At 39.4% G+C, this 27,489-nt stretch overlaps 1 protein-coding gene across 5 annotated transcripts in view; it reads right to left on the reverse strand.

The window, feature by feature from the left end:
- Positions 1 to 3,059: 3,059 nt before the first annotated feature.
- The window catches only part of piezo1 (piezo type mechanosensitive ion channel component 1 (Er blood group)), a 105,275-nt gene continuing 80,845 nt past the window's right edge, over positions 3,060 to 27,489 (reverse strand). For 2 of the 5 annotated variants that reach the window (XM_008281503.1, XM_008281501.1), the window contains exons 29-54: positions 26,988 to 27,070; positions 26,722 to 26,787; positions 23,127 to 23,227; positions 22,829 to 22,973; positions 22,225 to 22,296; positions 19,895 to 20,067; positions 19,683 to 19,786; positions 19,054 to 19,233; positions 18,540 to 18,798; positions 17,443 to 17,631; positions 16,445 to 16,606; positions 15,995 to 16,241; positions 15,482 to 15,614; positions 15,138 to 15,285; positions 14,468 to 14,620; positions 12,152 to 12,213; positions 10,984 to 11,142; positions 9,590 to 9,737; positions 8,743 to 8,931; positions 8,074 to 8,166; positions 7,072 to 7,244; positions 6,539 to 6,661; positions 6,360 to 6,439; positions 5,555 to 5,744; positions 4,426 to 4,567; positions 3,060 to 4,146 (exon numbers count right to left, since the gene is read on the reverse strand). In XM_008281503.1, the coding sequence (XP_008279725.1) occupies positions 4,018 to 4,146; positions 4,426 to 4,567; positions 5,555 to 5,744; positions 6,360 to 6,439; positions 6,539 to 6,661; positions 7,072 to 7,244; positions 8,074 to 8,166; positions 8,743 to 8,931; positions 9,590 to 9,737; positions 10,984 to 11,142; positions 12,152 to 12,213; positions 14,468 to 14,620; positions 15,138 to 15,285; positions 15,482 to 15,614; positions 15,995 to 16,241; positions 16,445 to 16,606; positions 17,443 to 17,631; positions 18,540 to 18,798; positions 19,054 to 19,233; positions 19,683 to 19,786; positions 19,895 to 20,067; positions 22,225 to 22,296; positions 22,829 to 22,973; positions 23,127 to 23,227; positions 26,722 to 26,787; positions 26,988 to 27,070 (3,703 nt within the window). In that variant the 3' untranslated portion in view covers positions 3,060 to 4,017. Of the gene's footprint in view, positions 4,147 to 4,425; positions 4,568 to 5,554; positions 5,745 to 6,359; positions 6,440 to 6,538; positions 6,662 to 7,071; positions 7,245 to 8,073; positions 8,167 to 8,742; positions 8,932 to 9,589; positions 9,738 to 10,983; positions 11,143 to 12,151; positions 12,214 to 14,467; positions 14,621 to 15,137; positions 15,286 to 15,481; positions 15,615 to 15,994; positions 16,242 to 16,444; positions 16,607 to 17,442; positions 17,632 to 18,539; positions 18,799 to 19,053; positions 19,234 to 19,676; positions 19,787 to 19,894; positions 20,068 to 22,224; positions 22,297 to 22,828; positions 22,974 to 23,126; positions 23,228 to 26,721; positions 26,788 to 26,987; positions 27,071 to 27,489 lie in introns of all 5 variants that reach the window. The other 3 variants (XM_008281500.1, XM_008281499.1, XM_008281502.1) reach the window with 2 other exon arrangements.

Raw genomic sequence — 27,489 nt, forward strand, 5'->3', positions numbered from 1 at the left:
CCCCCCCCGCGATCCCGAAAGCTGATAAGATCAGTCGTAAAGCTGATGCTGCATACCAGTGAGAGGATCTGTAGTGAGGCATCACACTTTTACATTTATATGTACACAGGCTAAATAACTGTTCTCCCAATCTCTGTTTGGTGTGTTTGTAACTGCACTTATCTCAATAAGAAGTCTTTGTATCACCTATCCAAGAATCACATCTGTAGGTCATATAAGGACCAAGACAACTTTTGACAGAAATTAAGAGTTCATTTGCAAAAACAGATAACTCCATTTTTGTAGATTTTCAGAAAACTCTTTTTTTGCAGTTTGCTTGATATAATACCAATCAAACTGAAGTTGAGTGGATTTGACTCAGTAGAAATGACACAACAAAAATAGAGATAACTAAAGTTTGATTGATATTGTCTCAGGTAGATGATGGAAAAGTGAATTTTCTGAAGGTTTGTGAAGATGGAGTTATCTGTTTTTGAAAACGAACTCTTCCAATATTCATGCTTCTGTCACGAACCCACAGTGTCATCTAGCGACAGTAAATGGTAAATGAGGCAAATGAGGTCACGACTACATCACCATTGACACTCATGTTACCGCTGATTAAATGTATTAATGTTTAATCATAGATATAATCAGTCATGTGGGAATCAATGCTTCACCCCATGTGTTATGTTTCCATGTTGTCATTGTTTATAGTTCACGTGTAATAGTAGTGGAATAGTAAATAAACCTTTCTTATTCAGACCAATTCACAGTTTGTGTCTTTCTTTGTGTGTGAACTGCGGTCATTTTAATCAGAGCTTACAGCTTTCAGATAACAGACTGATGAACGTGATTTAAAAAAAAGTCTCTTTGAGATTTCATTCAAAATAATTCCTCAGTAAACTGAGGTGGTGCCCCTAAATTAAAGAGTGCAACAGAACTACAAAGCATAGTTCTAACATATGCTACAGCATCAACTATTATATTACTACTGTGTAGTCACACAGTCATTTGAATATTTATCTTCCACGGTGTAACTTCTTACCTACCAGGAATTGCTGTTATTACATGTGCAGCATGTCATATCACACCCTGACACAGTACACATGCTCGTTATACAGAATCACAACATGCAACATGTTAGTTAAACAATGTGTATATTCTTCATATCACATAGCCCTACTGACAAGGAACAACAGGCCTTAACAGAATAAACAAGTTAGCAAAAGAAAAAAAGAAGATGAATTGAGTCAGAGAGATGATGGCAGGGGCCTGAGCACATGAAGAGTAATGAGTCCAGACCATCAACAGACTGATCCAACTGTTCTGTTAGTATTTTGTTTGTAGTGTGTTTCTCTTTGGCAGCTATTTAGGATCAGACTTCTCAACAAGAATTGTTGTCGTTTCCTGAAAGGCTTGAAGGGCAGCTGAGGCTCAGGTGGTAGAATTGTCCTCTAATCACAAGGTTGGGGGTTTGAATCCCTTGCCCTTCGAAGTGTCCTTGGGAAAGACACTGAACCTGCAGTTGCTCCCAACGGCAGGCAGCACCTTGGGTGGCAGTTCTGTCACCATTGGTGTATGAATGTGTGAAGAGCATTGTAAAGTGCTTTGACTACCACTAAGGTAGGAAGGTGCTATATAAGTACATATGTAAGTACAGACCATTTAACACTTAATGAGACAGAACAAGCTCAAGGTTTTTAATTGTTCATCATAACAATTTCTACTCATTACATTTTATCTGGAAACGTTTATATCAAAAATTTCTTTAAAAATGTTGTGAACTACAATTCAAGAAGCAAATAGCACTTTATTTTTTATGTGTAATTTATCTCAGCTGTTTTGATGCAGATGTACTGTAATTGAATATATTTTAAACTCATTACACGTAAAGTAAAATGTTCAAAGCTTTTTTGGTTTTAATTTTGATGATTATGACTCACAACTTGTAAAAATTAGAAATCCTGCATCTGAAAATATTTCAAAGTTTCATTTCGAGTTTGATTAAATTACTATTCAAACAGTATAAATACTGTTTATATTCTGGTCTAGTTCAGTACACACAACCACAATCATGGGGAAGACTGCTGAGTTGAAAGTTGTCCAGAACAAGATCATTGACTCCCTCCACAAGAAGAGTTGGCCACAGAAGGCCATTGCTGAAAAGGCTGCTGTTGGCAGAGTGCTGTTCAAATCATATAAAGGGAAAGTTGACTGGAAGGGAAAAGTGTGGTAGGAGAAGGTGCACAAGCAACAGGGATGACAGCAGCTTTGAGAGGATTGTCAAGAAAAGTCTATTAAAGACTTGGAAGAGCTCCACAAGGCTTGAGGCTGGTGTCAGTGCATCAAGAGCCACCAAGCACAGACGTGTTCAGGAAAAGAGCTATAACTGTCACATTCCTGATATCAAGACATTCCTGAACCAGAGACAACGTCAGAAGATCTTACTAAGGAGAAAAAGACCTGGACTGTTGCTCAGTGCTCCAAAGTTCTCTTTTCAGGTGAAAATAAATTTTCCATTTCATTTGAAAATCAAGGTTCAATGGTCTGGAGAAGAGTCTGTGATGATTTGAGGTGCCATGTTATCTGCTGGGGCAGCATTGTGTTCAAGTAGTTAGCATTGTCACCTCACAGTCTCCATGTTGTCCCCGTGCAGCGGGGTTCTCTCAGGGTTCTCCGGCTTCCCCCCACAGTCCAGAAACATGCTGAGGTTAATTGGTGATTCTAAATTGTCTGTAGGTGTGAATGTGAGTGTGCTTGATTGTCTGTCTCTCTGATCAGGTCTGTGATAGACTGATTACCTGTTCAGGGGAACCTGCCTTCACCCTGAGTCAGCTGGGATAGACTCCAGCGCCCCGTGACCCTACAGAGGATAACGCATGCATAGATAACAGATGGATGGGATCTGTTGGCGTTGGTCCACCGTGTTTTGTCAAGTCCATAGTCAACACAGCGTCTACCAGGAGATTTTAGAGCACTTGATCCTTGGAGATGCAGATTTTCTTTTCCTGCGAGACTTACCACCTGCACAGGGGCCAAAAGTACCAAATAGTTTGCTGACCATGACACTACTATGCTTGACTGGCACCATAGAACCCCTTATGGTTTATTATCAAGAGAAAGATGAGAAACATCGGACCCAAAAAATACAGATGAGCTGAAGGCTGCAATCAAAGCAACCTGGGCTTCAATAACACCTCAGCAGAGTCAGGCTGATCACTTTTCCACTATGTTCTAAGTTTTTGTGAAGAACGAGTAAATGCTCAGTTACATACACTTTTTTAAAGCCTACAGCTAAAGCTGAATTGAACTGAAGTTGAGTGTTGAAATGGGAACCAGCAGGAATCATAGAAGCATTATCCACATCTCCCTCATCAACTTCACTCGTCACTCGTCCCTTATCACATCCATCGCTCCTGAACCTGTGACAGGAAGTGGTATGGGACTGAAAGAATGGTTCTGAGTGAAAATCAAAATTTGACTACATCTGAATCATTCCTAAATTTCATTGACAACATGGCATGTCTTCAGCCAGTATACTGCTGCTGTTATTGTGGCTGCACCACATTCGACCCAAAATGACTTTCAGCCATACAGTTACTCCACACGGGTAGCTCAATGCAAAGAGGTTGTAAGTAAAGGTATCACTTGTGTTTGACCTTTGACCCATGACCATCAACAAGAACAGGTCAAACAGCTGCTTTTTTTTGTTCCAGGGACATTATGTCCAGTCCTGCACAACAGGTATCCAGCTGCTATGAATACCTTCTACTTCAGGACAGCAAATCCACTCTCATTCCAGTGGGTTAGGATTAGTGGTCATTCAGCTGCAAAGACTTGACAGGTGGTGTCCAGCAAGAGGAAATCTTTCATTTGCATGTCTATTGTGTGTCTCCTTTAATGTCTCTCTGTGGCTGTAAGTCCCGTCGCAATAAGTGTTGAGTGTTCTCAAGATGTCTTCCACATGTTGTTCTCTAGACATCTTTGCATGGTGCTTTTTTTCTTTTTACAGGCGAACACTACTCAGGCAGTCAGTCAGTATCTGTCTTGGTCTCGACTGAGGATGTCCCGAGTCCATTTAATCATCGTTTCTGGAGATCGATAGAGGAAGATCAGTTTGGAGTAAAGTTCCTCTTCCAACTCCAGCTCTCCTGTTTCACGAACCTAAAACAGACCAACACTGACCGTCAGTGGACTTAATGATGCTTCAGGACACCTCCAGTAACATGAACAGAACCACATGTTGTTTACATTAAAAAAAGAAAGAAATTGCAAATCTAAGCTAATGACTTGACTAGAGTAATATTCAATATACCTTGGTTAAAGAACAGCGTATTTAAATTTGGAAATCAAATTTTACTCAAATTCTGATATGTGTGTACAAGACAACAGCACATGCAGATTCAATATGTGTGTGCCAATGTGCAAGCATTGCACACTAACCAGGAAGATGTCTGTGCAGAGCTTCAGGATGCGGTCCACGCAGGGCAGCTCCTCGAACATGATGGAGTGGGAGATCTCACTAAAGAAACCACGCACAAACTTCCCAATAACCAAGACCACAGACACATAAAGACCCATGATACTGGAAGGAGAAATTGAAATAGAAAAGAAAAAAAAAACGCTTACACTCAAGCAGGGTGGAAAAAAACATAAAAAGTACTTCATGTGTCAAATAGAATGGTCTGGAAAAATCAAAAGCCTAATCTTAGACATAAAATATTTTGTAAACCACAAACAAAACATTTCAGTTGTCTGGATGCAACGGCAAAGTAACAAAACTGTAGCTGCTGTGCATATTTAACAACATCACTAATGAACATCGTGGCTCAGTCACTGAACATAACCTGGCAGCTAGTAAGCTGAATTGTGAAATCACCAGGCTGACTGCCAGGTTGGTACCGTCACAGGGCAGTCTACAGCCTGGAAACATTTGCATGGTGGACCTCAGCTCCACTCCTGCTACACCTCTTTCCTCATTTTTTTGGTTAGTTGGAATAGTTGGGAGTTTATGTATCAGGCACTGCTAAGATGGTGATGAGCAGAGCCACCACATGGAACACTGAACTGCTCTTCAGAAAACCTATGAGTCATGTCATGGACAATTTGTCTGTCATTATATACACTCTATGGAAATCACTGATGAATGGATTGAAGCAGTTTGAAACAGTTGGAAAAGTTCTCAACAAAACCTGTTCTGAACTAGTGCTGCTACTTTCAAATACATGTGTCCAAAGTCATTGTCTCTGGGATTAGAAACTAAAAAGTCTGTCAATCAGAAACTATTAAGCACACTACAAGACATTTCAGTGTTATTTTCGATTTCCCCTTTAAGGGGTAAGTGAAGAACATTGTCCAATCACTCGTTTTTTTGTCTCCTGCCTCACTACATACAAAGATTTTACTTCTTCACTCGCTCCAACTTGTGCAGAATACAGCTACTTTAATTGCCAATGGCACCAAGACGTATGGAATTAATAACCCTGTTCTATCATCTGTGAGTGGTCATAATGTTGTGACTTATCAGCTTCTATATGTATCCAACCCCTGTACATGTGACTGTGTTTCTTACCCATATCCAGCCAGGAAGCCCAGGCTAGGTGGACTGACTTTGTCATTGAATATTACCATGGGTAGAACACCACACGAGGAGGGGACACAGCTTGCGATGGCAATGTCCCACCACTCTTGGTTCCCACTGCTGTTAAGTGACCTGTCACTCTTCAGGGACAGGGTTATATTCAGGTAATCCTCTTCATTACCTACAAGATAACCAACCATCTTTGTTGAAACACATATTTCGAGGTGTGAATTACAAATATACATGTTGATATCTATTCTGAGATTAAGGACTCAGTTTTTGTGAACACTGTGGGGTGGCATAGTTTTTAGTGTGCAGAAAATGCAGAAAAATGAAGAAAAAAAAAAAAAAAAATATATATATATACACTTGGGAAAACTTTAGAAATAGCCTCATCACAAAGTTTTTCAATAGAGTACTCCAACACTACTGTTTATGATAGTTCAGTACTGTATGCATGTATGCAGCACATATCGCAAAGCATGCATCTCAGCTGAGCAGACGAGGGTGAAGGTAAAGCAGTGCAGTCACCAAAGTCAGTGCAATAATGGGACTGCTTTTCTCAATGATATGATGTAATTTTAGTGCTTGTAAGTGACTCTGACATTTAGTTGTTACTTCTGATTCTTGATCTTGGTAGAACAATAACTCTGTAGTGTACTTTATTGTACTAATTTGGGTGTTTTGGTTTCTTCATGGTTGTTGAGTCTGATCGTGAAAGTTACTTTGTTTCTCTTCTCATGCTATTAAACAATCTTATATTGTATAAAGTTTAACAGTAACTGTGGACTCTGACCTTTATATAGTTGACTGACAGGTTTGGCCTCAGCTCCATTGGGGGCACGGAGGTAGTTAGGGAACATATGAGGAACAAGTCTGGGAAAAAGACAAAAAATATCCTCTGTTTGATACAAGTTTATGGGTTAAATAAAACAGTTTTATTAACATAAAAATCATTCCAGAGAGTGAACCTACACAGGCTCAGAGCGATTGCCAACTAGTAATGAAGCCAGTTCTGCTCTGACTGGGTTCCCTGGTTCCAGGTCTATTGAGTGTTTGTCAAAGGTATGTTCCACTGTCCCGCCTTTACCCAAGTCCCTGTCATGGGACAAACACAATCAGCTTTTAGAGACAAAAACATTTAAAGACACATCACATATATCCAAGATATAAATATAAATCAGAAGAAATGCATTTCAGAGAGGATGAAAGAAAACACAGTCTATCAGAATTTAAAGCTATCCACCTACTGCATTACTGTGTATACATATACAGTAGTTTAGTTTGTACAAGTCTGAGTCTGTTTTAAAGGCAGTTGGTGCCAGAAGCTAAGCTTCAGCTAAATTTAAACATTTGTAAATTTTACATGATGGAACTGTTCTGATAATGCAGCTCCACCTCGCCATACTTAGATTTAGCATGCTAATGTAAGTTGACAGTGATCTGGTTTGCACTATAAATATAATAGTAGAATGGCAGTTTTAGAATAAGGAAAGCCAAGGTGTTACCTCTGGAAAGTCCAGGCCAGACGCAGTGTCAGGTCAACAGGACTTCCAAGCAGTTCTTTAATGACTTCCTGTCTGCTGGGGGGGCTGATCCTCCAAACGGATCCCGAACTCCCTTCAATCATGGCTGTCACAATGTCCTCATAACTGTAGAGAGTGATGAACTGCATGGCTACCTAATCGCAAATACACACATAAATTAGTACGACATACAGATGTACAGTGGAGCAGCAACTCAAGTAACACACACACATTCACAATAATGATTCCTAATATGCTTTTTTAAAAATGATATAATATCTCTATGTTTACATTAAGAACTTTACAAATTCAGTGGATTTGGTATTGAGCAGTGATACTAAAATTGGCAGCAACTTTTGGGCATTTTTTTTTCTTGGAAATAAAGTTAAAACATTTATAGCTCATGTCCATAACACAACCCAGTATACAGTCGCTTTAGATATACACAGGTGTGTGCTTTTCTAAACTTTGTCTAGTTAATCCAGTTTGTCCCAGGTAAACTCAAATCGAGTTCTAGACACGTCAAGGATTGTTGTAGCAAACAGGAGCACCTGAGCACAGTTTAGAGCATCACAACAAAAGGTCTGAATACTTTTGTAAACAAGAGTTTCCAGTTTTTGCTTTTAGTAAATGGTTTAAATATATTGTAAATATATATGGTGAATGAACAACAATGAAAAACAGATTTTCACTTTGTGATTATGAGATATTGAGTGCTGATTGATGGCTGATTGACAAAAATGCCCATTTCATTTAAAATTACATGTAGACACAACAGAAACTGAAGAGATCTGAATACTTTTTGAAGTGATTGCAGATTGGAAAAATACTCCTGCAGCAACATCTCTTATAGAGATCTAGGATTTAGACACATAAGGAATGACGGCCTACAAGAACTCGAAGACCTTTTCGAATAATTCCCTACACTTACTACAGCATTCAAACAGCAAGGAAAAACTCAATCAAAGTGAAATGAGTACACACAGCATTGTCTCCAAAGTTTGTTGTGAGCTGGTCATATTCAGCCTTTGTAAAGGGTTGGATGGACTGCTGCTGCACACTCATGGTGAACAGGGGCTGTATACAAACACAGAAAAATGACAGTAGTGGGTCACAACGTTTTTGCATCAGCTATACTACATGTAGACTGTTAAAACTTATTGCTGCGGACTTAAGTTCCACTAGTGAAAAAAAAATGGCACATTACAATCTGGCATATTAATGGAAAACACATTTGCATGACTTTCTGGCATAACTAATGAGCTAAGCGATTCACATTTTCCACTTTCAATCAGAACAAGCACAGCCTCAAAATGTACCACTGCAACAAAACAACACAATTCAACACAGTACAACATCCATATACATTTAAAGTTTATCATCTCAATTTATCATCTAGTTTTCAGTAGTCTCCATTTAAAAGCTGGATTAACCCCAAACCTCACTCGTTCTCAAAAAGACCAGCCAAAATTCTATGACATGCATTAAGAAACAACATCTCAGTTAATTCTGATATAGAAACAATGCATCTTCTGACTTAACACAGTACTGATACTTTATCATTTTAAAATTTATTTACCAGCATTTACTAAACTTGTCTTAGCAATTTAACAATTCCCCAACAGAAGTGTTGGAAATTGTGTTGCTGCTTACCTCATATCCTCCCAGCTTGACTGTCACTGTGACGTCAATGGGGTGGTTGACTACACCCACCACTGATCTGACCAATGATATGAAGAGAAGGGGGAACCAGATGATGCAGATCAAGAAGAAGATGATAAGTCCACCCATTCCATATTTCACTATCTTTTTCTTCTTCTGTCCTTTAGGCTGTGGGTATTTCTGAAGAAAAAATATATATTTTTAGAAATAACAAATATCTATTACACTTTTAAAATGTTTGTAAACATACAATATTCCCTACTTTTTATTTTTTAAATATTATGCTAAACGGGAAACTGGCATAAATCCCTCCAGCCCAATAAAAGGGTTCTTCTCAGAGGTGTGTGGTGGGACTCAACAGCCCCTGACAGTGACTTCCATGCAAAAGTGTAGCCCTGTGATAGACTGGCGACCTGTCCAGGGTGTCCCCTGCCTTCACCCTAAGTCAGCTGGGATAGGCTCCAGCCCCCCCGCGACCCTAGTGAGGATTCACGGGTGTATAGATAATGGATGGATGGATGGACTGGAAAAGTGATTTGCTAGCCCTAGATGAACTAGCCATATCAGAAAGTAGTACCTTGCATGGAGCAGGGGAGTTGGCGCTCTCTCCTGGAGCTCAGCATGGAATTGGAGCTTGCTGGCACATGTCTACTAGATGCCTGTGAAATGCTAGACTTGTGTGTTTCTTCCCGTTTTTAAAAAGGCAGACCAGGCATTTTATGGCTATGTGGATTGTAATGTGTAACTATTTTCCCTTTAAACAGAGGCTTATGTGTCCCTAAGTACATAGAAGCAGGTATTTAGTGAGTTACTGTCACTGTACTCATACATCTCATACCTTCTCTGTCTCACGGCTGCATTTAATGATGAAGATGTTGGCATATATGTCCTCAACGCACATCCAGTTCGACAAAGACAGAGTGGTATCAGTCCAAACCCAGTCCATCACTGCCCGCAGTTCCACCAAGAATGGGACCAGACGAAACCTACACACATGTGCGCACACAACCATCATACTGTTCATATACCATATTGATTGTTGACCCATTTAATACTCTCATAATGATTTAGGATTTATCTAATCTAAGTCAACACAGATACACACACTGTAATGCGGATCTCACTCTTGAAAGAGAAAATATATAGATAAAATAAAGCTGCAAGAAGATGACTGGACCAAGCAGTTCAGCAGGGCACAGTTGTCACAGCAATCTGATTTGAATATTTTAAAAGGGAGACTATAAGCACTGACAGCAAGTTGAATCTCAAATAGTGGGTGGCGTAGTTGGTGATGATGTGCTGCAAAGGACCCTCACAAAGGGACTCAGCCTTAGTACATGGTGTTCAACTGTTCATGCTCTACCTGGTGAGCTGCTCACATACACAACAATGATTTGTTTAAGGTAGGCACATCAACAGATATTAGGATAATGTTTTTTCTTATTCCCTATAGTTGTCAGATGCAACAAAATGTTTTGTGATTCCTCAAAATGGGGTCTTAGTTCCAAGTAACAGGACTGGTCTGATAGGTCAAAGCATTGCTTAGATGTGGTCTAATTTCCTGTTTAGCAGCTTTTGCATCGATTTCGCCTTCCACCTCTTTTGAAAAAAAAATAAAATAAAAAATCTGTATAACTTTAGTGAGGCTTGGTCTGCAGATAATCAGTGCCACTTTTGGTGAATAAAAGGAGTTCTATAAAAACTTTCTCATAAAGTAAAATATGGTAGAAAAATGTATTTGTTTATTTATTTGTTCATTTATTTATTTATTTAATTGATTGATTGATTAATTGATTAATTAATTAATGTATGTCATGGGGTGCTTTAAATCCAGTTTGAAACAAGGAATTCAACAGTACCTTGATTTTTTAAAAATCTGGCATATCACTTAGACTTAGATAAACTTTAATGATCCACAAGGGAAATTATTTTCTAACAGTAGCAAGCACACTAAATAAATAACATAATAATATGGCTAGAAAGGTACACGCATAAACGCAACTCCAACTTGGATCCATTGTTTCACTGGCATGAAACTTAGTGGAAAGAATAACTGGGTTGTCCACAGTCAGCTTCGCTGCTTGACCCCCTGTAATAAACTCTGAGTGTATATCTGATACAAGGCATTTCTGTTCCAAATGATCTATATTCTACATTCTTCCAAAAAAGTAGGAAAAACAAACACAGACACTACTCAGCACAGAAAACTACAAATTTGGATTTTGTCCATACCCTTGGAAGAGAAACAGGTTGAGGTGGTTGTATTTCTTTGTGAGGAAGTTGCCAAGGATACGAGTGGGGTATCCACAGCGGATCTGGTAGGCTGACAGGCCAAAGTAAATACACTTGACAAAGTACCAGAGCTGGGCCACAAAGTTCTTATTGAACATCCTAAACAAACAAAAAGCAGAAACAAGTAAAGTTAAAGCTCAGTAAATCTAACTTAGACCTGTATTCTTAAAATGTATGTATATATATATATACACACACACACACACACACACACACACACACACACACACACACACACACACACATATATATATATCACAGGTGTGAGTAAGTACATCTCATAGAAACAGCTTTTGATTTTTTTGTGAACCTTGACAACAAAATATTTGATCTGCTTTGAAACTTAGAATAAATAAATATGCTTAAACAAATCTAAAAGTTTGCATTTTGTTGTCTTTTTCAAAATTTAAATGAATAAACAGATCAGCCATGTGGCCAAAAAAAACAACAACATTTATCACAGCTGGACGAGGGGGAACTTATCATCTGCAAGTGGCTTAGAATTCAAAGAACTGCTAACTTGTCTAGGACTGGTTGCCCAGCAAATACAGTCCAGGATCATAGCGTATAATTCAAAAAATATGTCTCCAAGAACTCCACAATTTATTCACACGATCTGCTTGTAACTCTATTGCAGCTGTTGGTGTCAAAGTGCATGCTTCTACAATCAGAAAGAGACTGGACACATTTGATAAACATGGGAGGCGTGCCAGAAAAACTTCCCAGTGCCAACATTCGAGTAATATTAGTTTGTCAATGAATACAGGGGCAAAGACGAATTGAAGATGGCATTGTTTGGTCACAGCAATAACAGAATGTTTGGTGCAGAAGCCAGACCAGAAGACAGGGGTTTGAAATGGGCCATACATGCAAGAAAACATCCCAAATATCTTGCAGATCAAAGAAGTTTATGTGTACAGCCTTCATCTAAAAGTTTTCCAAGCCAACATTTGAGATGTATTTAAAATGGGATGTACTTGCTCTTCATCAATGGTCCAAATCACTCTCGAGGATTAAGAAAAAAATCTCTCCTTGTAATTTATGCCATTACTGATAGAATAACTTACTACAAATAATACAATAAATGCTGAATTTAATTTGACAACACCTTTCAGTGACGGCAGGCAAGATGAAGAACATCCACAGGTGGATCCCAAAAACAAGTGTCACCTTAAAAAGGAATGACAGGAAGAGGATAAGACAGATCAATAGGGAAAAAAATAATTACTTAAAATTTTGAACAGCACATTAGCAGATGTATTCTATAAATGAAGAGCAAGGCAACTCTACATGTCATCCTAACAATTATTGGAGATCACCCAGAGCCTTTCTTAAAGTCACATTGTGTTCACATGTAACATTATCTCCATGTTTGGGAACTATCTAGTGGATTTGACAGATTAAACCTTCTAGGAAGTAAATCTGCAAGGAATGCAAAATGAGACTTCACTAGCAAGGACTACACCATTAATCAGACCAACAATTGAACAATTGTTTATTCATTGAGAATATAAGTGGGATGTTGATTAGAGGTAAGAGCTGCCATGTGGGGAAAGCCTTTTAGCAAGGAACCATCCTCTGGCATAGAAACCCCTAAAAACTGGAAGAAGGAGCAGTATCTGTCTAGAGCTGCAGATCATCTTGTCAGGAGGGTTGGTCATGGTAGGGGAAAGTGACACCATTCTGGTTGACAAGGGGGTAGCATCTGCTTTAATAAGCTGTTGAGGAGTAAATAGTGGGACAGAGGGAAGTGGAACTGGTATGCTGGTGCTGGAAATTGAAGCGGGAGGTTGTTGAGATGAGGACATAGAAGAAAGAAAGGAAATTGGTGTTCTGGCATCAGAATTGTGAGCCGTTGATGGTAAAGTTTGGAACAGAGGTTAGTAAAACTAGCATCCCAGTGCCAGAAATAAGAGCAGGAGTATACTGGCGGTAGAGCTGAGACCAAAAGGCATCTCAGTGCCAGGAATAAGAGGCATTGGGTTGTTGGAGTTGGGGAAGGAGGTTAATGAAACTGGCATCCTGGTGTCAGAAATTTAAGAAGATGATTGTTGACGTTGGGGATGGAGGTATAAGCCAATAGCATTCTGGTGCCAGAAATTTATGTGTAGAATATGTGAGGTCAAACAGGTAAAGAAGGAGCGTTGCCACAACAGAGGATGCAAGCATGTGGGTATCTGCATGGAGGGAGGTGTGCTGCAGCTGGCTAGTTTAAAATGGTTGCAGTGCAAGGTCATCCTCCAAGAGATCTTTGAATTTGTGTTTTTTTGTATGTAACAGTACATTTGGTGGCTGGGTGACTAGATGCTCCATATGCGGGACATGCTAAAGCTGAACGTGCTGTAAAAGTGCGACAACTCCCGGTCGAGATGCCCCAGAGTAGGTGTCTTAATTAAATTGTGAGAAGCAAGCTGCTGTATTGGAGGCAAGCTGGACATAAAACTAATAAATGAGAACAGGGGATACTAGCATTTTTTTCATATGATGATGATTTCATTTGAAGCACAGGAAATGGCAACCCGGTGCCAGCAGAGAGGGGAAGAGGTTCTTCAGAATTAGACAATGGAGAAGTAAATTGCTTCTTGAGTGCCAGATGTGGTGGAGCTGAGAATAGGCTGAGGGGGGATAGAACAGAGCAAAGCTTGCAATTTGGTCGGAGCTACGGTGAACGAGCTGACTTCATGCTCAGCACATCGCCACAGTGTCTGCTGGAGGAAGGACTGTTTGGGTCATTTTCACAGCAATTTCCCTGAGGTTTCCACCAAAGGGATCAATAAAGTTCTATTCGATTTTATTTTATTCTATTCTATTCTATTCTATTCTATTCTATTCTATTCTATTCATTTGTTGAGAACTCCGGGATTTCTCAGGAGTTGAAAAAGTTTAACTTTGTTGTCTGTGCAGCGGCAGATGACCCCTTTCTCTGAAGCTCCCTAAAGACGCACAATGGTCCAGTTAGAGTTTCATATGGAAAGATATTGTTGTGAGATTTGTCACAGTGTGACTGTTGATTTTGAATGCAGCAAGAGAATGATGGTCCGTAGCCACAGGAGAGTATTTACATGCTAAGTCGATGGATGAGGAGTAGATCTGGAGCTGGGTTGAATGTTTCCTCATCAAAGGGGCTGATGGATGAGAGGTCCATTGTGAGCCCTAGCTTGCTAATAATGTTTATTGTTCTGTGCACAAGCAGTGAGAATACACGGCAAACTACAACAAATATGTGTGCAGAAAAGGACAGAATTTCTAGATATATGGCAGGTGGGTGACTATTTGAGGTGTCCTGCTCCTGGGGTTCAGTATTCTGCCCTCACAAAATCCATTGGTGTCAGATATAAAGCCCTCCACACTCTGATCTCTTCAAAGAAAAAAACATTAAATCAGACAGACAGATAGATAAATGCAGATAAGATATGGACTGAACCTGAAAGATGAGTTTCCCCAAGACAGCTTTGCGCAGGTATAGGGCCCTGTCAATGATCATGGTGCTGAACTGGATGAGGAGCATTACCAGGAAGGCCTCAGGTACCTGGTCTTCTGACAGAGTGGAGGCTATATCAGCTTCTGCACTGTGTTTCTGAAAAAAGACAGACTTCATGAGGGATTTCCTCTTATATTCCAATTATTTGTTTTTTATGTATTCACTTAAAATGATAAAAAAAAATGTCATTGTCATTATCTCTGTTAGTGGAAATAACTTTACTATTATATTTTTTATGTCCTGCACTTTGTGATCAAAGGGATTGAAAGTGCAGTTCCCCATATAATTAAATGCCTGTTTATCAAAGCTGGAAACATTATAGAGCTTGACAGTTGATAAACTGTAATATCGACAGTTGAGACCAATTAATATTATACACGGCATATAAAATAAAAGGGGCCGAGCAAACTAAAACAAATGAGCTAAGTAGGCCTACTCAATTTAAACAGTAAATTAGGTTCTTGTTTTTATTTCACTTTTATTTTATTTAAGAAATGTAATTTTTTTTTCTTTGCAGTTTCTGTTTTTATTACTGTACAGTATATCACTGATAACTGATAATCACAAAATCCCAACTTCCTTTCAACCATCTGCCCTTCCATCCATCTCTCACCCCAAAAGCCCAAAAGCCAAAGACAATGATGATGAAGTCAATGACATCAGTGAGGAACATGAGGGCATAGACATCAGTGGCGGCCCGATAGTCAGCTTGGAGAATATCCTTGAAGAACCCCTGAGCTGGCTTGTAAACACTCTGAATACTGCATAAGAAAAAAAAAACATGCATTAAACCACTGCATTAGTGAAAAAGCAATGATATTTCACTAATGTACTACATGGTTTTAAGTTAACTCTAGTAACCATTTTCATTTAGTCCCTGACATGTGAAAAACATTGTTAAGAGTGACTGGTGACCTCTGCTGATGGTGACATCATAGCGTTTTTTACCCAACTCACCCAGATATGAAAGCATTTTTCATCTTGTGTCCCACCATCAATAATCTCTGACTGGCTGCCTCCCTCCTCCTGCCTTTATGCTTCTTCTTCACTGGTTCCTTACTGGAATCTGAAATCTCAGCTGTGGACTCTCCTGGAAAAATCAGAACCAGAACAAAGGAGGAATTTAAACAGAATTTGCACCACATCAAAACCAAAAGCAAGGACAGTTTAAAATATTTTAACTTTCCAACACAGGTTGTGTCAATGTCTTGTGATTCCCTTGTCTAACAAAGTGTAGCATTAAGGCAGTTGAAAAGTATTGTACTTACTAGCGACTGTCTAACCTGAGTAAAGAGACAAAACTGGTAGGCACTTGTCGGCAACTTTTTTCACCAGCAAGCTTCTTTATTCCAGTATTAGTACTGATGTGTTACTTTACTATAATATAAATACAAGGTTCATACATGTGGTACATACTAAGGGGGTGCAGTCAGTGTCAATATTATGAGTTATACCTTTACTATCACAAACCTGTATTGCGCTGTTGTTTGGGTTGTTTAGGTTTTCTGCGGAATCGGATACTGCTGCTTTTCTTTGGGACTTCCTCTGTCACCTGCTTGTTTTCTCCTTCTATCTTATCACTGGGATCCAACATGTTCTCCCTCTCAGGAAGTGTTTTCTGTCCATCTTCTGACACAGTGGATGCTGGTTCAGGCACAAGGTCTTGTTGGGTAGCAGCAGCAGTGCTGGTACTTGGTTCAACGGTGTCCCCACTGTCCTATATTAATGAACAATGCATTAAAAAAACTACGACTTCGATCCTAATATCTTTTAAGACCCTATTAGGATTAAGATTAATTTAAAGGTTAACAGATTTGTCTCAATTCATTGCTTAATTAAGATATTACATCTTTGGTTAATGGCAAATTAGTCATTTATAAAACAGTAACCAGTACAAAATAAAATAAAATACTTGAAAACCTTTTCAAGTCGGTTCAGTTCCAGGGTGGATGTTGCATTAACTTTGTCTTCCTCTCTCTCTCCATCTTCATCTCCTTCTCTAGCTTTTCCTCCAACCGTAAAATTTTCTGTTGAGGGGCTCTGCTCTTCTATGTGGCTATCGTGGTCCCACAGGCCATATCGCTGTATTCATACACATCACACACACACACACACACACACACAAACACACACAAAATAATTTTTCTGTAGATAGGTATACCAAACCTCAACAAATGCAACCTTTGAGTGGCATGCCCACGTGTTTTGCTCCAGAAAGCATGTGATCAAGGATGTTGTTGGAAACAAGGTATGCAGTAATGCAACAATAAATTCCAAACCTGTGTCTACAGAAGGCTTTGGCCACAGAATTTCAGTTTCAGAAAAAAAGGACATGCTGTGCATGCTTCTTATGTGGTGCTAAATAAATAAGCTGTGGCAGCTCTGTGGCCACTGGTGAATGAATGTGTGAGTGAATGGGTGAATGAGAAAACATTGTAAAGCGCTTTGAGTACCACTAAGGTAGAAAAGTAGTTGTGTGATTTAGTTTTTTGGTTTGTCTATGATTCCTTTTTTCACCTACATTAACCTCTGTGCAAGTGTGTGACATGCTTACTACCAACTGAAGTGAATCAACCCAGGGATGGATAGGGATGCTTATTATTTGGCTGTTGACTGGTACTGCGCCCCATTGCTTTACAATGTTGTTCTCTTTCACCCATTCACTCACCAATGGTGACAAAGTTGCCATGCAAGGTGCTTCCCTGCCATCGGGAGAAAACTTTTGGAAAACATGTCAAAGTGTCCTGCCCAAGGACCCCTTGACATGTGGGGCTGCAGGGGATTGAAATGCCAACCTTGTGATTAGAGGACATCTGCTCTGCCACTTGAGCCACAGCCGCCCAGACTAGTTGAGCATCAAGAAGAACACTGAATGTCTGGTTTAACCGTCACAGCAATCACTGTCAATATAAACTCACCATGAGCAGAGATCTGTGAAAGAACAGTGCCAGCAGCTGAAGAAGATCATATCTTATGTAGTTGTCAGTCTTTTCCAGGCCAAGGATGCGAGGTGGGAAGAAAGGCTTGTCTTCATTTAGGGTCAACTCATAAACACTGTTCCAAGGAAAGAATCCAAACTGGAAAATGTATTTGACCACCACCATTACCTGAAAAGAGGCACAGTGGAACAACAGTTCCACCAGTCAGACCAGAAAAGTGCAAAGACATACTCTTTCCCATCAAACTAGTCAATAACATATACAATATGAAGTATTGCTGTGACCCATAAAGAGCACGTCTATTGGACTAATTCTTGCAAGTCAGTGACTGAGTTACAGTAGTTCCATATCACCAATAATTGAGGGATCAAATAGTGTACATTGAACCAAAGCAAACTAAAAGTAGATGCTTTAAGGATTAATATAATGAGCTCACTGGGGTATGGCTGTGTCTGTAGAAGTAAGTTGTACATTGTATTTATTTTATTTTCAGTGTTGCAAAGCATCCTACCAAGTTTCTTTTCAGGCCAATACATACGTATTTGGATAAAGTATATCCAAATACAAAAAGTATACAAAAATATATAAACTACTGTACACTTTCACAGTGGATTTGAAATTAACCTGAGGTAGGTAGTATTTTTTGGTTTTTGGCAAAAGAAAATCCATACTAACTAGGACACTAGACTTGTACACCTGCTCTTGACATTGTTAAAACTACATATTGTTAAAAAAAGAAAAAAGAAAACAGCTAATAGAATAAATATTTCAGTAAAGCTGAAGGGTAATCTAATCACAAATATAAAGTATATTGGTTGGAAGAACTTTAAGATTCTATGCGTAAAATTTGGACATTCTTCCATTAGCAGCATCCATAATGATGACAGTGCCACAACATGCACATGGTGTTCTCATATGCTGTTTTATTTTTCAAATGAGGGCCACTGATGGGTTGCTATTTTTCTGTGCACGCAGTGACATAATATAAAACATTTCATAATTTACTTGTGAGGGTTTATGACAAAGAGATCAACAGAGTTTCTGAAGTGTGTGTGTCTGTCACTCTGTGGTCATACCTCTGTGTAAACTATAGCAGTCATCCAAAACTTCTTGGTGGGTCTTGGAACAGCCAACATCGCCCATAGGAACACCAGTATGGGCAGGACCAAGGATATGGCAGAGGCACTGACTACATTGTTTAACACTATGATGAAATAGCACACTAGCTCTGAGTTTGCTGACAGTAAGTTGTACATGGCAAACAGCAGCTTCAACAGACGATTCTGGTTGTTAAAGAAGTCTCTGCTCTGTTCCAGCTCCTCAATAAAGAACTGCCTGTAGAAGAAGAAGGGAATAACAATTTACAAAATACATGTCCAGAACTAAGAAAGGAACCTTTCATTGTAATAAACTACTATTTTCCTACAGTACATTTATGACCCAAACATACTTTTTGCAAGCATTGTGTTATTACTTCTTGTAGGCACAAAGCACCCCACTGCAGCCCTGCTGCAGGAGTCAAATGAAGCCAGTGTAATAACTGTGGATCATTGTTTCACTACCTTAGCTACTAATGTCCCTGGTATTTACCTGTCTCCAAGGAGCTCGCTGGCTGTTCTGGAGTGTCTGTTTTGTTTTTGGTTTAATGGCTCTGTTAGCAGTCCCATGCTGCTGGGTGACGGTTCTGGACTCAGGAGATTCCCAGTGCTGTTGAGCCTTCCCCTCGGGGTGGACAGGTCTGTCAGACTCCTGCTATCTACCTCAAGGCAGCTAAGACACATACATACGTAGAACACATGAACGAGTGAGGATGGAAAGTGGCTTATGATAAAGAAATGTCTTAATCAGACCAAGACTTTAAAAACATCGACCCTGCAGCAGCCCGCCTATAAAACAGATGGCCAAAACAAACACACTATCAACTACTAAAGCAGTAGCTGCAACAGCAAATTTCAGGGTAGGGTTTAGCCAGACGAAAGGCTATGAAACACTAAAGGAACAGAGTATTCATCTTTAATGAACATGCTCAGTAAATTTAATGGAAATAATCACCTTCAGCACAAAGAACATCCATGTTTGAGCGAAGGCAACTTTCATTACTTCACCTAGAAACTCCAGTAAACCTATGTAACCCCGTGAGAGTGTGGAACCACATTCACAGCATAGAGTTCTGTGACTGCTGCCCCCTTACTCAGTGACCCACATACACCAACGTGTACCTGGTGGAATTTTCTGCATCATTCTCATCCAAACATGTCTCCAGCGTGGAACTTTCACTGCCCTGAGATACCTGGTCATCTCTGGAGTCTGCTGTTGTAGGATGCTGCCAATCAGAAACACAGACGCAGGCTAAAGTGTGCAGTTGTCTGTGTTGGATGTTTACTACCAAAGATCAGTTTTTCCAAACTAAAAATGTCTGCGTTGTGTTTACCTGCTGGATTTTGTGTATGGTAAAGTAGCGTTCATTGCATAGAACAGTAGATGTCTCTCTGTACTGTTTAGTCAGCAGATTGAGCCACTGAGTCACTCCATCCACCATGGCCAAGATGATGGCCCACAAGAAGCGCATAATGTCCAAGATCCTCTGAACCATCTCACCATGACCTGCAGCACACAGACAGAGACAGATGTTGAGAGGCGCTTCAGGTAACACAGCAAATGAAACTAAATGTCAATGACTGTGGATTTTGTAGGTATTAATTTAAAAAAAAGCTTAATCTGAGGTTCATCATTTTTCGATATTTTCTACGAATTTGGTGAATACATGTTATCACGTTACACAGTTAGTCAGAGTTACAGCTTTTTGGAATTACAAGCACATAAAGAGCATTTTCATCTTTGGTGGACACAAATATACTGTTGAAACCAAGCCTTTGAACTTTTCTCTACAGCAACTGTACAGCACACAATATGCATCATAGTTGTGTTAAAAAATGCTGTCTGTCTAATTTAGTAAGCAGAAAAAGAAAACTCAGAAAACAAAATGTACAAAAAACAGAACAACGTAATACACAGAAAGACTGTATAAGAACAACCTCTGTCATCCACATCTTTATCATTTACATACATTAAAGCTGTAACTAAAGTAGTCACTGCTGGACTAATCACACTGACACGGAGCTACAGCCAAACCCAGGGATTATTCCTAAGGTGTGCAGGATAGTGAGGAGACATAGTGCAGAATTTCTGTAGAATTTTGAACCTCCAACTATGGACGCTTCATAGATGGAGAGCTACAGAGTACAAACCTACTTGTAGCCCAGACGTTGGGTTTTGTATACATGGCAGCAGTGTGTATGCACAGAATAGGGCAATACCACCCACAGTACAGGCATGGAATGAATGAATAAATGAGTGTTTATTGTCCTGTGCAGTCCCTTCTGTGTGACTGACGCCTTGACTCCTGTGGTTGCTACTCTGTAAGCGTAGCTTTAATGTAATTTGTTTGTGGCTGTGACTAAAATCAAAATGCTGTCCAGTGTGTCCAAAAATATGTGTATCTTGGCTGTGTTGTTGAATGAATGAATGAATGAATGTGGAAGACACCATCATGTGGGCTGGTAGCACAGATTGGTGGTGATGTTGCCACCATCATGGCCAAAAACATAGACAATGGCTCTGTGACCAATACTATTCCTTCCCCTTCTCCCGGTTTTGGTCAGGTTGAATCCCGCCTCATTGATGCCAGCGGTTCCCAAAGTGGGGGGCACGGCCCCTAGGAGGGGCGCGGCCCCTAGGAGGGGCGCAGAGCAATTGCAGGGGGGGGCGCGAGTGCAAGCATGGGCGGAACGAATGGATCAAAAAATTGACATAGCTAGCATTACATGGACAAGCATGAAGCAGGCCCACACCAGTCACTGAAAGGATGTGAGGACTCAAGGTGTAATTTCTGCACAATAAGCCTTTAGATTTTTGTTTTTTTCCTCTCAGGGAGTTTGTGTTTTAAAGCCCATTTTTGCAGAGAGGCTTTGTTTTTAAAATGAATTGCAATGTTGAATATTGAAAAAGAAAAAATGTTCTTGTAAACCAAAGGGGGGCCCAGCAGAGAATGTTTAGGAACCACTGTTATATGCGATAGCATCAGTAGCTACTTCCAGTACTCTCCGAAAAACAACAAATGAGTTGGTATAGTCCAGTACATTAGGAAAATACTGTTGTGTAGGTGGTGCACTGCAGTAATTCTTAGATTAAATACACATGTGATGATTTCATTTAAAAAAATGCAGGCACGTCACCATTTTGCCGCCTTTATTGTACAAAATATTATGTTTTTGCACTGTGGACCAACTATAACACATTTTGGTGTACGACTACATTGCACTGCGATTACTTTCAGCAGCAAGTAGCAATAAATTACAATATATCACATTTGTGGATATACCTTTTTTCCCTTGATTGGCCAAAAGAATCAATCAATCAATCAATCAATCAATCAATCAATCAGTCTCAGTGGCTGTGCTATCTAGTCAGTTCCTGCCCTGTCGATGTCTTCTTGTTCAGTCAGGTATGAATGTGTTTTACACTCCAGGCTGGCAAAGTTAACTAATGTTTATTCGCGAATCAGTTCAGCATTTTTGGCAACTGTACGGTTCTTCTTTTAGCTCATTTAAAATTTGGCAGGAGTAGGTGGGCCAAGCAGGTTACATAAGGGGGCTATTAACCCAGCATGTCCTGTGGACTGCACACGCTACACACTGTGGAGTGGATAAAGCAGCTTGCTGATGGCATAAAGGGAAGGAAGCAGAGACAATGTGAACCTACCTGACTCCTGATCTTCTGGCTCCTCGACCTCATCCTGGATGACAGGCTCTTCAAAAACACTGTTGCTATGACCTACACACAATCACACACACAATTACTACAAATACTGAAATTAGTATGTCTGTGTGTCATCTGCTTACCATATACAGCTAATATGGGATCTGGGTGAACTACAACAGTCCAGAAACCTTAGTATTTGTTTTGTTCCAACCAAAGGATATTTGTCTTGCCCAAGGATATTTTTGGCACATAGAGAGGCTTGGAGTTGAACTACTGATTAGTAGTAATGTGTAACTAGTAGACAACCCAGTGTAATGGGTACATTTTACTATAAAATATAATTTACACATTTAAGCCTTCAACTGCAAAGTATGTTGTAATTCGATTTACTGTAATGTCAATATTATAGCAAATAAATGTAAGCTTTTTATGAGGCTGCTGACTGTTTCAGCAGAGAGATGTCAGAACATGGTCATCCTGACCCCAACAATCAACAGTGTAAATTACAATAGCCACATGTTTCCCTGCACAGTTCTCTCCATGTATGTCTCCTAGCATCTGATCTAATATCACAAAGAGTGAAAAAGAGTGTAGAATATGCAACCTCCCACAGAGGAAGCCTCCTTTTGTGAATCCACTCTTTCTTTTCTCTCTGTCTCTTTCATCTCACTCCTTTTCAATTGTCTCTGTCGCCTCTGACGTTCTCTCAGAGCGGTTTTCACACTGCTCACCCATGCCTGGTACACCAACTGGGAGAGAGAAATGAGAACCAGCAGCACAATCAACATACAGCATGTCACGTAAAATGCCTGCACTAAATGTTAATAATTAAAGTCAATAACAACAGCAAACATATGCAGCCATTCACTCCACACAGTATGTGACTCAGGTGTGTGTCTGACCTGACATGCAGTCTGTTTCTGAGGCTTCTGTTCTTCAGACTGCAGTTCGTCTTCATCCTCACTGTCTGATTCAAACAGGTAGTACTCTCCTGAATGAAGCACTGCAAGGAGAAGAACCACATCACACACCTCTGTGTGTCACTTTATCACAGTGACATGAAAAAGGAAGAGAACCCCTTTGGAATGGTGAATTAACATTTACATTTACAAAATATGCTCCAGCTACATTGCAGCTAATCATTCTTTTGTGCAAATCATTCTATTTTTCTTTATTAAATACATTATTATTATTACATTATTATAATATAAGATAGCAGATGGTTTCATCCTGATAGGTGCTAGTCAGAGCTACATCAATGCATGCATTATAAGAATAATGACAGTTACTTATTTTAGAGATGTGAAACCAATCAAAAAGACAAAATAATAATTCTACACATAGTCACTAAATGAAAGAAAGCAGGTTAGATGTGTGGGTTAGAATCACTAGACATGTCACAAGGTCCTTCTGCTGCTGTGAACTACGCCTTGCAAGAATAAGATCTCAGAAGACTTAGACAACTTAACCATGTACACCTTGACACAGTACAACTCGGACAGTGTTTATAGGTTGATGAAACTAAGATGGAATTGTTTGGAAAGAAGCTCTGTAGAAGCTCAGAGATGCAGCAACACTCAAAGTCGAATTTATTTATAAAGAATATCTAATGTACTGTTACACAGAGATGTTCACACAGAAAGCCTGTGTTTGTATTCTGTTCTGTTCCGTCTGGGTGCCCCCTGGTGACCGGAGGTGAGTAGGGTTTGTTTCTCGCAGAGAGTAAGGCAGTCAAGCATGCCCGCTCCACAGTGTGGTACGAGGATAGTTTCGTCGGCGTCCTCTAAGCTTTGGAGTGTCTTTGTGATGTTGGAACACTGTATTGATAAGAAATATTTGAGTTTTCTATGTCAGCATGAATATGTCTATGTCAATATGAATATAAATACATTTCTATAAGTTAAAACTGTTGCATATTTTATTGAATGGACCTAGGCTTATGCATTTTCATTCAGTTCATGTATTTCTTTTGAACGCTTTATGTATTTACACAGTGTATAGTGATATATATTTTCTTGTGTTTATTTTTCAGTTTTACATAAAAGATGAAGACACTTTCAACAGCCTGAGGTCTTTTTTGTTCGCTCTCTGTCTAGCATAGTCCAGCACGCCTGTGTGAGGACAGAATATCTAAAAACAACATATGTTGAACCAAAGGGATGTACAATTTAAATAGCAGATCATAAAATGGAATACATAAAATACTTGTGTAATTTAAAGACACTAAAGTAATAGAATAAAAAGTTACAACACAATAAATGATGAAGTGAGGGTGTAAAACTCTACTAATAACTGAATTCAAGCGTGAAGAGGGAGGTCTTCAGCAGTGATGTAAAAAGTCGAGTCAGAAGTCTGGGCAGTTCATACACTACAAGGTAAACTATTCTAGAGATGAGGATCGGTCACTGCACAGGTTCAGACTCCTAGATTTTTTGTGACTAGATTTCAGAATTTCTAAAAACATCTCGTTGGCTGACCTCAGCGCTCTAACCAAGGGATGATGATGTAAGAATTCTGCTAAACAAGGTGCTTGCAACCTATTTAGAACTTTAAAAACAAACAAAACTATTTTAAAATGAATCAGGAAAAAGACAGAAAGTCAGTGGAAGGAGGCTAGTACGTGTGCTATGAGATGATGCTTTCTATTTCCTGCTAGAAGATGACGAGTTGCATTTTGTACCAGCTGTAGACGCTGAAATGACAACTGCTCAGGACCCAAAAATGGCGTCTCATGTCTCTTAAAATGTACTCTGAAGGTAGTATATACGATGAAACAAGGATGAGGCCCAAAATGTAGCCTTGAGGAGACATCATAGGTAAGCAGGGCTGCAGTTGAAGAACGTTTGCTAATGTGAATGGAGAAGCGTCTGTCAGATACGACTTCAACCACTGGAGGACATTACCTCTGATTCCTACAATGCCACATGTTTCAGATGTGAAAAGGACCCTATTAACCACAGTATCAAAGACATCTGCCAGTCCTAGAAGCAGCAGGATAGCAGAGTTTCCTGAATCAACACTTGTAACATTCAGATTCAGAACTCAAAACTGTTTATGTGTTAATAGCTTTAGCACATTGTGTTGTTGATGAAGATCAGATCACATTTTATGAGCAATTCATACAGAAAAAGAGATCATTCCAAACAGCTTACACTTGCTGCTGTATTTTTGAGAATTTTTTTAAAATTCCGATCAGAAGGACTGCTTCACATTTATAGGAGGGCTGAACGATTAAATCCATTTGCGATAATATCGCGATATGATAGAACGAGATTTTGTAACCGCAAGGGCCGCGATTTCACTGGTCACATGATCTGGCAGCGTGACCTGCTGTCGTTTACGCCGAATGACGCGGAACAGAACGGTGCGAAGAGGGAGTGAAGTCAACACGACGCTTTAACCTGTTACACATTGGCCACAGCCTCAACAGAAGCCGACACAGCAGATAATTTGGTGTCAAAGCGTGGCAGCACATCATCTGTGTGGAAATATTTTGACTTTAAGACAGAGGACGCTACGCAGAGCCAAGTATTCTGCAGAACTTGCCGCACTCCGGTTGGTACTTCACCTGCAGTGACATGCGGTCAGGAGACGCAGGAGAGGCAGAGCCTCATGGTTATAATGGTTATTAAATGGTTATATTTATCCAGTGATTTGTACTATAAAATATTTATTTTTTCATTTAGCCTCGTCAGTTTTGATGATTTTTAAATTCAAAATCGCTGAATTTTCGCAATTTCCCATTCAAATGCTTGGAAGAGAAGCCAGTGAGACAGCGGTGAATTGAGCCTCACCTTGTATTGCGAAGTGAGGGATTGCGCAATCCAAGTGAGGCAGCAGCGAGCTCAGCCTCACTTGGGAAAACATTGCTGCTGACTGTCATACTCATTTTGCACTTTAGCATACAGCCTGCTGCTGTTGTTTGCAAAGTAATTTTGCTTCCTTAAGGTTTACAAAGGACATTCTTGAAGTTTATTTTATGTTCAATGGTTTTATTCATCTAAAAATGTCAAATTGGTTAAAGTGGATATAATTGTTCTTGCACTTCAGTGTGTGTGATGTTTCTGACTGGAGCAGTAAGCTTTATATTTTTACTTTAATTTATATGTGTGTGTTTAATTATTTTTTGGTAGACTGTCCTGTTCGGGAAAGACAGCGTTTAAGAAGAGCAGTCAACATGTTTACATACATTTTCATCAAAGTTGAAAAATTAGTCAAGTTTAAGGAAAAAAGCCACAAATTTGTTTTGCTTTTGTAATCTGGCGTTGAAATAAATCTGATATAGTTTATGAAGCAACATATCGATTTATTTCTTGTTTTTGTCAAAAAATACACACGGAGAGAGCCTAGAAAAAATAATCGCATATCAAATCGCAATATTGAGGAAAAAAATTGCAATTAGATTTTTTTCAAAAATCGTTCAGCCCTAATTTATAGTACATTTTTCACCTATCAGTACTTGTTTTTATCCAAGATAAAATCAAATGCCCGTCACACCTGTAGCATGGTCCAGCCACGGCTGATGCCACTTCTTCCTGGACCTCTTCTTGTCTGTCTGGGTCCCTGGAAGAAAACAAGAGAAGAATTAAACAGGAAAAAGGGCTTCTCAGGAAAAACATGCTATGAGTTTTACACATAAAAGTCAAATTCAACAGTTTTTTTTAATGTAAGCTTTAGTGTGCACTCATCTATGTTGCCGTCTGCTGACTTAAAGGACAATGCAGGAATGGAACACATGTATGCTGATGTCAGCTCAGTCCTACCGGCAGTGTGGCTGTCGGTGGATGTCTCACTTTTTTTATGTCCATCTCTGTACTTCTGCTGCTTGGAGCGGATTCTTTGCATCCTGTGAGAAGAGGGCAGGAAAAAGAAGGAGTGAAGACAGAAGAGCTGAACTTCAGCTCTCTTTTGGAGTCGCTTAAATGTATTTGTTATGATATTTGTCACACACTGATGTGGGCAATGATTATGGTCTGTATGTGTTCTAAAAAGGTCAGGTAGGCATAGCCATACACACTGTGTTCAAACTTTATGCACAACATTGTGTAATTTGATAATTGCACAAACAATTCAATTTAATAAAGTCAAATCTAAAGACTAAAAGTGATAGACAGACTAAAAACATGAAAAGAAATACAGAATAAGGGATGAATGTACTGAAAAATGCAACATGCATAGTTGACAGCATTTATGTTTTTTGGATATACACAGCAGCTAAAAGTTTGTACTCATTTCTTACTTCATTTAAGATTATTCTTTTTTTAA

Source organism: Stegastes partitus, unplaced genomic scaffold (genome assembly GCF_000690725.1).
Source record: "Stegastes partitus isolate 25-593 unplaced genomic scaffold, Stegastes_partitus-1.0.2 Scaffold235, whole genome shotgun sequence".
Taxonomy (NCBI): Eukaryota; Metazoa; Chordata; class Actinopteri; family Pomacentridae; genus Stegastes; species Stegastes partitus.